The sequence below is a fragment of the Myxocyprinus asiaticus genome, chromosome 8 (assembly GCF_019703515.2).
Source record: "Myxocyprinus asiaticus isolate MX2 ecotype Aquarium Trade chromosome 8, UBuf_Myxa_2, whole genome shotgun sequence".
Lineage (NCBI taxonomy): Eukaryota > Metazoa > Chordata > Actinopteri > Cypriniformes > Catostomidae > Myxocyprinus > Myxocyprinus asiaticus.
The window spans coordinates 5,364,752-5,377,557 of NC_059351.1; the positions used below are offsets into that span (position 1 = coordinate 5,364,752).

At 40.9% G+C, this 12,806-nt stretch overlaps 1 protein-coding gene across 3 annotated transcripts in view; it reads right to left on the reverse strand.

The window, feature by feature from the left end:
• LOC127444691 (folliculin-interacting protein 2-like) overlaps nucleotides 1-11,786 on the reverse strand; it is a 30,682-nt gene extending 18,896 nt beyond the window's left edge. The window contains exons 1-2 of one of the 3 annotated variants that reach the window (XM_051704223.1): nucleotides 11,521-11,786; nucleotides 2,054-2,177 (exon numbers count right to left, since the gene is read on the reverse strand). In XM_051704223.1, coding sequence (XP_051560183.1) covers nucleotides 2,054-2,177; nucleotides 11,521-11,606 — 210 coding nt within the window. In that variant the 5' untranslated portion in view covers nucleotides 11,607-11,786. Of the gene's footprint in view, nucleotides 1-2,053; nucleotides 2,178-4,289; nucleotides 4,710-11,520 lie in introns of those variants that run through there. The other 2 variants (XM_051704225.1, XM_051704224.1) reach the window with 2 other exon arrangements.
• Between the last annotated feature and the right edge of the window lie 1,020 nt (nucleotides 11,787-12,806).

Here is a 12,806-nt window from a genome sequence, read left to right on the forward strand (position 1 = left end):
ATGTAAGGAAGTAGAGAACGAGTCGTTTTGGCAGCTTGGTTTCAACAAATGCTCTTTTTGCTGTGAGGAGGAGGTTTTGAGTTCTGAAACTTACAGTATGTTTTCATTGTACAATGAACTCTTACATGTGAAAAGATCAAGGAAAAATGTATTCCTCATGTTATTTAAAGAACAAAAGAATGTTCCAGTTTTGCAGCAAATAATTACAAGTGTCATGTCATACATCAATGTAAATTTTTGTGCCGAAATCAATCTTACTTCATAGTTTCATGACCTCTCTCTGAAAATATTAATTATAAGCCCTTGTAACATGTGAAATAAGAAATATCACTTTGCTATGCTTACTCGCGGGCAGCGGGTTTGCTGTCAGGTCCAAAATAGTTTACAGTAGTTTTCACTGTCTGCATTATGTGACAGGTTCACAACAATGCAGACTGAAATGGGATAAAACTATTGCTCCTGTTAATAATCAACAAAGCAAAGCTGTCAATGCTGCAAGCGTGCGACGTCGGAGCGAGTTTTGCCGCCTTTCATTTCGTAGTGCTCCCTAATAAGCCATATTAGCCTAGAAACCCTTTGACAAGAAAGGCAGAAACAGCATCTCCATCTCTCTAGTGTGCCATCTAACCTATACAGGTATTTTCTTTGCCATGTGAATCAGTCAATTTGATCAAGTATGTAAAAATATATATAATAATAATAATAATAATAATAATATAGTAATATCTTCTTCTTTCGGCTGCTCCCTTTAGGGTCGCCACAGCGGACCATCCGTGATCCGCATATTTGACTTGGCACAGGTTTTACGCCAGATGCCCTTCCTAATAAAAATATAGTAATATACATATTATAATATTATATAATATGCATAAAATGAAAATATATTATTATCTATCTTTAATATACATATAAGCAAGGTCCTCTCTCAGAATTTCATCTGTTAACATTTTCAATGCATTTTTCAACATTAAATGTAATTTAACATTAAATGTATCCGGTGAGTTTTGACTTATACTCTTAAAGTGATAGTAATTCTGTCATCACTTACAAACCTTTATGACTTTCTTTCATCCATGGAACACAAAAGGTAATGTTAGTTTCCGTCACCATTCACTTTCATTGATTGAAAAAAAAAAAAAAAAATGCAGTGACTTTCAAGTGACAAGGCGAAAATTAATAACCCATCTGTAATGATTCTAATGTCACTTTAAGCTATTCCTCCACTGACACGCATAAATACGGGTCTGGTGTTACGGGCTCATGGAAGCACGCACAACAGCACCGCTGCTATAAAAACATCCTAGTGGAAACACTGCAGTACGTTTTCATGTTCCATTTAACTCTTATTTCAATCGATCTAGGAAATCTGATTTCTCAAAATAACTCGAAGATCTCCTTGAAGTGAAAAGTGTACACAGAACGGTGTAAGAAATTAACTTTACCATTAAGGGGCCAAATTTTCCCCTGCATTTTATTCTCAGGGGCATTTTTTTTTTTTTTTATCTTTATGAGGGCATTTTTTTCTAATTATATAAAAATATTGTGTATCATTTTTTACATCCACATTACTTCAATTTAACCAAATAACATTAACAAGAGGTCAAATGCATAATTAGGCCTAGAATAGAATATTAAGTATATCAAATGTAACAAATATAAACAGAGGAATTCATTACGAGTTCCTCATTTCATAATTTTAAAATATAGGAGCATTTCAGTCATTTTTAGTGGCATTTTTGCCACGAGCCCCCCCCCCCAATTTCTAGCCTGGACACCTAGTGCAAAAAAATCACTCACAAACATATACAGTACATGATACAAAAAACAAAACAAAAAAAAGTCAGTATTTGGACATATCAATCCAACACACACAAACATGCACACACACATCCACATCCACTCATGGGTGTTAAACGCTTTGACCCAGTTAGCTGAACAGTCACACCTGTCATGAGATCCAAGCAAGCTGGATTACAGAGCATGTGACTCCTCCCAAAACAGTGCTCATAGACACCTCCCTACACACACACACACACACACACAAGCAACTTACCGGCTCAGATGCATCCAGTTTATGTATTGCTTTGGAGTCAAAGAGAACCTGGCGCCCTCTTCTCTCACAGTCTTGATACACTATCAACCGGATCTGAGCAAGATCAAACTCAGCAGATGCCCAACTAAACAAGAAGGAGAGTGAGACAGAGAATATACACTGTGGTCAAAGCATCCAAAAACAGAAATAAAATAAAATAAATACTGCCCTAAAAAGGTAAAAGAACTCTGAAACTGAGAAAAAATTTTCAAGAGTTTTTTGATTCTCCAGCCAAATGTGTTGAACATACACATGGCAATGCACTGAATAGATGTGTACATGAACCCATCAGTCACAGGACAGATCATAGTCAAAGAGAGCGATTCTGGTCAGTTTTGACCGAATGCGTAGTTACTGCATTTTGCCTTTGCACCAATCTGCCCTTGCATAAATCTGAAAAACGAATTGAGAGGAACCCAAAAGCTTTGAACATCTCAAATTTGTACCAACATCAATGAAAACACATGATGTACTGTACAGCGTCTGCAATGTATGATAAGCATTTAACTGCACCATGTATGGCTACAAGCAAAAATAAATTTGCTTCACACACCCTACCTGCTTTCCATCCTGGTGTAAGATTAGTTGTAACTCACTTCCCAGCCTCCAGGCACTACATATACATCCCAAAAAAGGTATATATACTGTATATATAAAAAATTTGAATACAAATCGCAACCACAAGAAGCCCGAAATGGAGAGTGGGCCATTCAAACAGTTGCATTTTTCTGCTATTAAACATTGGAAAAACATCAGAAGATCACCACGGTCCCACGACGGAAAACATACACACACCGTCTCCATCTCCTGCTTGTCCGAGCTGAGTGTGAGAGTCACACACTACCACACACACACACAAATCGTGTTAGCAGCGCCCCTTCTTTCTGGTTGTGTAGCCGTCGATGCAGTGTTATATCAGTGACTGTCTGTGAGTTGTCAATGACTTTGTGTATGTTTGCATTACAGTGAATGTACAGACTTTATATATGAACTGCTTAATGTTAATGTGAGAGTTTGAGTGTGAGTGTGTGCGTCAGACGATATGTTGGTCAATTCAGTCTTCCTTTCTAACCCAGCTGCTGAACAATACACTGCTTTGCACAGGCCCCCTTTATCCTTCACACACACTCTCTCACACTTACACAAATACACACACAGAGGGCACAGGCTCTCTTTATCCTCTCCTACTGTGACTATGAGTGAGTGTGTGTGGTAGTGTGCATTTGTGAGCCAGTATATAGGAGCGAGTAAGGGGGAAGGAGGGAAAGAGAGAGAGAGAGAGAGAAAAAAACACTTCCTTGGGGTGGTACTGCCACTACACATACATACACACACATTTCACATCCATCCAATACTTATCCACTTTTAAAAAAAGCAAAAGACACTGCTACAACACATATACAGTATACACACACACACACACACAGGGAGAAATACTCCTTAAAACAGTCTCCTAATATACGTTCAACAGAGCCTTTTAGACACATCGGCAGAGTTTCGGAATGGCAGAAAGAATAGTATGCCATTCCGATCTCAGCCATCCCCTGTGGGATTTTCCTGATACTTCAGGTCACATGATCAGCTCTGTCACATGATCGCTGTAGTACAAACACACAGAGACTTCAGTGATTGACAACTAGAAGCACTTCAGATCTCAAGGGGCTGACTGAAATAATGCGGATTGCATATTTCTGAACAATTTGAATACCTGTCATTCACAAATTCTACACATCACCTGCCCTTGAATGTGCGCTTATTAAATATTATGGTTTACCTACCAATTATGCATAGTACTCCAAACTCCATTTCACAAATTTTACCATATTTAAATATATTCCATATAATTCTGCAGATTTTCCCCGAAAATCAGTACAAAAATGCAAAAAAGCCCACAGATTCTATCTGGGCCTCCAAGCAATACTCCAAAGTCTCACATGATGCAGTTTCAAGGCAAATTTACATAGCTTATATGTCAATATATACAATAAACATTTACTGGCATGCTTCATGTTTCTCATGTCAACATTACTGCTTAAAGATTGCACTTGCAATAAGGACTAAGCATCAAATTGCTAATAATGAGCTCAATGCTTTACAAAAACATAAAAAAATGACTCAAAAGTACAGAGCAAAAACAGATTAAGCAGATTGCACTCATAAGCAAAGAAAAACTAAAAAGCAAACACACTTATTGTACCTGTTGCTTGACGCATCCTCTGGATTGAACAACCACCCTGTTGTGGATTTCTTGCGACTCTTAATCTTCATCTTCAAATATATTCCTCTCGGTACACAAGAGAGAGTATGTGTGTGTGCACATGTATATTCATGCGTGCACTGATGCAGTTTTCTTACAAATGAGATCTCACTCTGTCTTGATGTTACTTCCTCAAGTCAACTGACCATTATGAGACATACGAGACAGACACACAGAATGATGGTGAGATTCAGATGGAGATACATAGAGAAAGAGAGGAGAGGGAGGGAGCCTGATGTTTCTAGGAAGCATGTGTACAGAGTGTGAGTGTGTTCTTCTCTTGTCTAGCTGATGACCAACTGAATTCAGTTCAAGCATCAGATGACTGTCATACACACAAACCCTCACACACACACTCTCGCAAAGCATGTGATCCAAACCCAGTCATAGGACACTCTCACAGGCTAAAGTTGCACACCTCAGCAAACAAACTCACACATACCATTTGCTAACACTATAATAAGCATCTACAGTGATTCCAGAAAGTATTCACAGCGCTTCACTTTTTCCACATTTTGTTATGTTACAGCCTTATTCCAAAATGGATTAAATTCATTATTTTCCTCAATTCTACAAACAATACCCCATAATGACATCGTGAAAGAAGTTTGTTTGAAATCTTTGAAAATTAATTAAAAAAATTTTTTTTTTAAATCACATGTACATAAGTATTCACAGCCTTTGCTCAATACTTTGTTGAAGCTCCTTTGGCACCAATTACAGCCTCAAGTCTTTTTGAGTATGATGCTACAAGCTAGGCACACCTATTTTTGGGCAGTTTCTCCTCAAAGAAACTGGACCTCCATTTTCAGATCTCTCCAGAGATGTTCAATCGGGTTCAAGTCTGGGCTCTCGCTGGGCCACTCAAGGACATTCACAGAGTTGTCCCGGAGCCACTCCTTTGTTATCTTGGCTGTGTGCTTAAGGTCGTTGTCCTGTTGGAAGATGAACCTTCGCCCCAGTCTGAGGTCCAGAGCGTTCTGGAGCAGGTTTTCATCAAGGATGTCTCTGTACATTGCTGCATTCATCTTTCCCTCGATCCTGACTAGTCTCCCAGTTCCTGCCGCTGAAAAACATCCCCACAGCATGATGCTGCCACCACCATGCTTCACTGTAGGGATGGTATTGGCCAGGTGATGAGTGGTACCTGGTTTCCTCCAGACATGACGCTTGCCATTCAGGCCAAAGAGTTCAATCTTTGTTTCATCAGACCAGAGAATTTTGTTTCTCATGGTCTGAGAGTCCTTCAGGTGCCTTTTGGCAAACTCCAGGTGGGCTGTCATGTGCCTTTTACTGAGGAGTGGCTTCCGTCTGGCTACTCTACCATACAGGCCTGATTGGTGGAGTGCTGCAGAGATGGTTGTTCTTCTGGAAGGTTCTCCTCTCTCAACAGAGAAACGCTGGAGCTCTGTCAGAGTGACCATCGGGTCCTTGGTCACCTCCCTGACTAAGGCCCTTCTCCCCCGATCGCTCAGTTTGGCCGGGCGGCCAGCTCAAGGAAGAGTCCTGGTGGTTCCAAACTTCTTCCATTTATGGATGATGGAGGCCACTCAAATCAAATAAAAATCAAAATCAAATCACTTTTATTGTCACACAACCATATACACAAGTGCAATAGTGTGTGAAATTCTTGGGTGCAGTTCCGAGCAACATAGTAGTCGTGACAGTGATGAGACAATTTACAATAAACATCAGATTTACAACACAGTTTAAAATCTAATATACACACACAACACAATATACAAATAATAACATACAATGTACAGTATACAATACACACAATACAATAAAAAAGTATATATAGTATATATAGAATGTACAGTAGGTTGTATTGTACTGTATTGACATTCAGGCTGTCGGTTGATAGAAAGTTGTTAAGAGAGAATATAATATAATAATAATATAATTTATGACAGTCCGGTGTGAGATATAAGAGTAATAAAGTGCAGTGCTGATGTATTTGATCGAGGAAGATCAAGAGTTCAAAAGTCTGATTGCTTGGGGGAAGAAGCTGTCATGGAGTCGGCTGGTGCGGGTCCTGATGCTGCGATATCGCCTGCCTGATGGTAGCAGTGAGAACAGCCCATGGCTCGGGTGGCTGGAGTCTCTGATGATCCTCCGAGCTTTTTTCACACACCGCCTGGTATACATGTCCTGGAGGGAGGGAAGCTCACCTCCGATGATGTGTCTGGCAGTTCGCACCACCCTTTGCAGTGCTTTGCGGTTGTGGGCGGTGCTATTGCCATACCAGGCGGAGATGCAGCCAGATAGGATGCTCTCTACAGTGCAGGTGTAGAACCGTGTGAGGATGTGGCGGTTCATTCCAAACTTCCTCAGCCGTCTCAGGAAGAAGAGGCACTGATGAGCCTTCTTCACAACGGCTTCAGTGTGGATGGACCATGTTAGTTCCTCAGTGATGTGGACACCCAGGAACTTGAAGCTGCTGACTCTCTCCACTGGTGCTCCATTGATGGTGATGGGACTGTGTTCTCTATCTCTTCTCCTGAAGTCCACCACAAGCTCCTTTGTCTTCCTGACGTTGAGGGAGAGGTTGTGCTCCTGACACCAGTGTCAGTGATCAGACCTACCACCGTCGTATCATCAGCAAACTTAATGATGGCATTGGAGCTGTGTGTTGCCACACAGTCATGTGTGTACAGGGAATACAGGAGTGGGCTGAGAACACAGCCCTGCGGGGCTCCAGTGTTGATGGTCAGTGATGAGGAGATGTTGCTGCCTATTCTAACCACCTGGCATCTGCTTGACAGGAAGTCCAGGATCCAGCTGCACAGTGAGCTGTTTAAGCCCAGAGTTTCTCATCAAGCTTGGAGGGCACTATGGTGTTGAATGCTGAGCTGTAGTCTACAAACAGCATTTTCACATAAGTGTTCTTTTTTTCCAGGTGGGAGAGAGCAGTGTGTATTTTAGATGCAATGGTGTCATCAGTGGAGCGGTTGCTGCGGTAAGCAAACTGCAATGGGTCAAATGAGGGAGGCAGCACAGAGCAGATGTAATCTCTGATTAGTCTCTCAAAGCATTTGCTGATGATGGGGGTCAGAGCAACAGGACGCCAGTCATTTAAGCAAGTTATTTTGGATTGCTTTGGAACAGGCACAATGGTGGACGTTTTAAAGCATGTGGGGACTACAGACAAAGAGAGAGAAAGGTTGAAAATGTCTGTAAAAACACCAGCCAGTTGGTTCGCGCACGCTCTGATGACGCGGCCCGGAATGCCGTCTGGACCCGCGGTTTTGTGGATATTCACCCGTCGGAAGGATCGGGTTACATCCGCTACAGAGACGGAGTGTGAACTAACCTCTGTAGCTTCGGCCGCGAGAGCTCTCTCCGCGAGGGCGGTGTTATTTCTCTCAAAACGAGCATACAAATTATTTAGCTCATCCGGGAGAGAGGCAGCGGTGTTCATGGCGGAGTTTTTATTCCCTTTAAAGTCCGTGATGATGTTAATTCCCTGCCACATGCTTCTAGAGTTGGTGGTGTTAAACTGTCCTTCAATCTTGTTCCTGCACTGACGTTTTGCTGATTCGGAGGGCATAACTGGCTTGTTTATGCTCCTCCGCGTTCCCGGAATTAAAAGCGGTGGTCTGCGCATCAAGTGCCGCACGAACATCGCTATTAATCCAAGGTTTCCGGTGTGGATAGATCCGTATTGTTCTGGTCGGAACGACATCCTCTACGCACTTTCTGATGAAACATGTTACGCTATCAGCGTAAAGCTCGATGTCGTCATCAGAGGCGGACCGGAACATCTCCCAGTCCGCGTGATCAAAACAGTCTTGTAGCATAGAGTCTGATTGGTCCGACCAACACTGGATCGTTCTGAGGGTGGGTGCTTCCTGTTTCAGTTTCTGCCTGTAAGCGGGCAGAAGCAGAATGAAAGAGTGGTCCGATTTGCCAAATGGTGGGCGGGGGAGGGATTTGTAGTCGTCCCGGAAGGTAGAGTAGCAATGGTCCAAAACCCAGTCCCCTCGTGTGTTAAAACTAATATGTTGGTGGTATTTTGGTGCGACTGATTTTAAACTGGCTTTATTAAAGTCCCCGGTCACAATGAATGCGGCCTCAGGGTGCGTGGTTTCCTGCTTGCTTATAATCCCGTACAGTTCCTTGAGTGCCCGGTCTGTGTCGGCTTGTGGCGGGATGTATACAGCAGTGATAATGACCGCTGTGAATTCCCTCGGTAGCCAGAATGGTCAAAACAGAAGCGTGAGAAATTCCAGATCAGGAGAGCAGAAAGACTTGATAGAATGTACATTCCTCTGATCACACCAGAATTCGTTGATCATAAAACATACACCACCACCTCTGCTTTTACCTGAGAGGTCTTTCGCTCTGTCCACTCGGTGCACGGAGAACCCCGCAGGTTCAATGGCTGAATCTGGAATCTCAGCAGACATCCAAGTTTCTGTTAGGCAGATAATGCAGCAGTCCCTCATCTCTGTTTCAGCTCGCAGAGCTTGTTATCCAGAGACTGAACATTTGCCAGTAGAATACTGGGTAGCGGGGGTCGATTTGCGCGACGTCTTACTCTGATGAGAACGCCGGCTCTGTTTCCCCTTTTCCTCCTGTGTTTCCATGGCCGGGCAGCCCAGACAAAGGGCTCCGCTGGCGTGTTCGTAAACAGCGGGTCGGCATTGAGGAATTTGAAGTCCGGTTTGCGGTGTGTAATTGCTGAACCATTGTCCAAAAGTGTTTGTCTGTCATAGACAATAAGGCAGACAACATCCAGTACAAAAAACACAAGAATTGTGAACAAAACAAACAAAACACTACAGTGTTGTGTCGGAGCTCGCAACGCAGCAGCCATACTCGGCTCCATCTCGAGTCATCATGATGTATAATCATACACTGTGCTCATTGGGACCTTCAATGCTGCAGATATTTTTCTGTACCCTTCCCCAGATCTGTGCCTCGATACAATCCTGTCTCGGAGGTCTACAGACAATTCCTTGGACTTCATGGCTTGGTTTGTGCTCTGACATGCACTGTTAACTGTGGGACCTTATATAGACAGGTGTGTGCCTTTCCAAATCATGTCCAATCAACTGAATTTACCACAGGTGGACTCCAATCAAGTTGTAGAAACATCTCAAGGATGATCAGTGGAAACAGGATGCACCTGAGCTCAATTTTGAGTGTCATGGCAAAGGCTGTGAATACTTATGTACATGTGATTTTTTTTTTGTTTTTTATTTTTAATAAATTTGCAAAGATTTCAAACAAACTTCTTTCATGTTGTCGTTATGGGGTATTGTTTGTAGAATTTTGAGGAAAATAATGAATTTAATCCATTTTGGAATAAGGCTGTAACATAACAAAATGTGGAAAAAGTGAAGCGCTGTGAATACTTTCTGGATGCACTGTATGTTGCAACAAATAGTCACAAAGAAAGTCCCCCACCTCCCACTCATGCTATCCCAGATATGTAAGGCTTTCTTTATTAGAAGAATATCTCAGCTCTGTAGGTCCATACAATGCAAGTAAACAGTGGCCAGAACTCTGAAGCTCCAAAAAGAACATAAAGGCAGCATAAAAGGAATCCATACTACTTCAGTGTTTTAATCCATATATTCACAAGCGATATGATAGGTGTGGGTGAGAAACAGATCAATAATTAAGTCCTTTTTTTTTTTTTTTACTACAAATTCTCCTCCCTGTCCAGTAGGTGGTGAAATGCATGAAGAATGTGAATAGCAAAAAAAAAAAAAAAATAAATAAATGTGAAAGTGGAGATTTATAGTAACACTTAAATATTTATCTGTTTCTCACCCACACCTATCATATCGCTTCAGAAGATATGGATTTAACCATTGGAGTCGTATGGATGTTATGCTGCCTTTAAGTGCTTTTTGGAGTTTCAAAGTTCTGGCCACTATTCGCTTGCATTGTATGGACCAACAGAGCTGAGATATTCTTCTAAAAATCATAATTTGTGTTCTGCAGAAGAAAGAAAGTCATACACATCTTCTGAGATGGCATGAGGGTGAGTAAATCATGAGAGAATTTTCATTTTTGGGTGAACTATCCCTTTAAAAAGTAACAAAAAATGTTTCCCAAAGAACATAAAATGTGCAAATGAAAGAACATTTTCCTCTGTGAAAATTGTTTTAAATTAGTAGCCTATTTTTAGAGTTGCTAAAAATAGGCTCCAGCAGGTGGCGCCCTAGGCGACCGCCTAGTTCGCCTATGCCTAGAAACGGCCCTGACCTAAGCGTTGCTGTCAATTTATACACTGCCTGTGACCAACAGCCACTCATTCTTCTAGAGACTAGAATAGTAACCGACAGGGAAGACATGCAAATAAAAGCAGAGGACATAAAGGAGCTGTCAGTGAAAACCTGACGTGTACATGGCAATATTGTGCAAGCATCAATACATAGGAAGCATTACATAATGCATGAATGTACACTCAACTGAGTGGACACCAGTGTTGAGGAAGTTACTCTAAAAAAGTAATTAATTACTGTACTAACTTCTCTGTCTGAAAAGTAACTGCATTACTTATTACTAATTACTTTCTAAAACCCTTATCAACCTCAACCAGATGAAAAATTCAAGGATAGGCATGAAACTGTTCTTTTAATTCTTTCAAATAAATCATATAAAATGTATAAATTATTTATGAACTCGCCAAAGAATTTAAAGGGGCTGCGTTAAATTAAAAAGCATATATTTTAACATTAGTTGTTTAATTTCGATTTTAAATTCACTATCGTATTATATAGAATTGTTCTATAGTCTATACAGTATTTAATGCAATTACATCAGAAGTAACTGTAATTCAATTACTGAAAAATTAAGTGTAATCCCTTACTTTATTTATCAATGAAAATGTAATTTAATTATAGTAGTTGATTACTTAGTAATGCATTACACCCAACACTGGTGGACACATGCACCCACACGCACTTAAGAGAACTGCTGGTGTGTGACTCCACAACGCATTTTGCACTGACCCTGTGGCCTATGAGTCACGGTGGCACACTGAGTTTAAAAACAGTGATTATAAACTCGTACATATTCGCACGATAACCTCTGGTTTTTATTGCAGAAGAAGCATCTGTCATATAATGAGACGCGCTGCGCTTCACTTTTTGCATGCACAGGCACGCGCGTGATTGTATATATCCATAGTGTACTGTCGGCGCGTGCTTACCGCTGCTCCGCTTCACTCGAACAGTCCCGGGCGCTCCCGTTACCGACAGCTCTCTTGCTGAAGAGTTTCTGCAGCAGAGTCGGCATGCTTGCAATCTATTTCACATGCACACACTCCAGGATCGCCGTTTCCCCATCGGGACGAGCGTTCAGGTTTCTAGCAGATATGAGATCCGATCCATGAGTGTGTTGTAGAGTCATATGACACATTAGCCAGCTGAGCTGCGACACCAAACAAACCCACGGGCGCTCTCTATTGAGTGGACACGGTTTAACAGGAGGCACGTGCTGAACGTGCCTAGCGTTCCTTTTTTTTTTTTTTTTTTTTTTTTCTCTCTTCCTTTCTTTATTTGGGCGGGGTATTTTGCACATGAATCAGTGCATTGTGCTATTTATATTTGCTATTTGCCTAAAAACTCTTAAAATAAATTTGATAAAATTCAGTTGGGTTACCTTATTGTTCTCTTTGTGAATTGAAGTCCTTCCATATCTCCGTTAAAGGGATAGTTCACCCAGAAATGAAAATTCTCTCATCGTTTACTCACCCTGATGTCATCCCAGATGTGTATGGCTTTCTCTCTTCTGCAGAACACAAACAAAGATTAATTGAAGAATATCTCAGCTCTGTTTGTCCATTCAATGCAAGTGAATGGTGGCCAGAACTTTGAAGCTCTAAAAAGCACATAAAAGCAGAATAAAAGTAGTCCATAAGACTCCAGAGGTTATATCTTTATCTTCAGAAGCGATATGATAGGTGTGGGTGAGAAACAGAGCAATGTTTAAGTCCCTTTTTACTAAATAAATCTCCACTTTCACTTTCCCATTCTTCTTTTGTTTTTATGTTTTTCATATTCTTTGTGCATATCGCCACCTGGTCAAAGGGGGAGATTTATAGTAAAAAAGGACTTCCCTATTGATCTGTTTCTCACTTGCATTGTATGGACCTACAGAGCTGAGATATTTTTCTAAAAATCTTCATTTGTGTTCTGCAGAAGAAAAAAAGTCATACACATCTGGGATGACATGAGGGTGAGTAAATGATGAGAGAATTTTCATTTTTGAACTAATATTTCTGAAGCGACAAGCAAAAGCTAGAAAATTTATAAAATAATGATATGAAATTAAAATAAAGCAAACAGTCAGAATGTGAACAGACTCTAAATAATAGTTATTTAGTCACTAAGAAACTAAATAGTATTTGTTTAACATTTACAACAAGCACGTGGAACTTGTACAAAAAAAGACACTTAGTTGGCAAATTACACAAATAAAACCTTGAACAGTTCA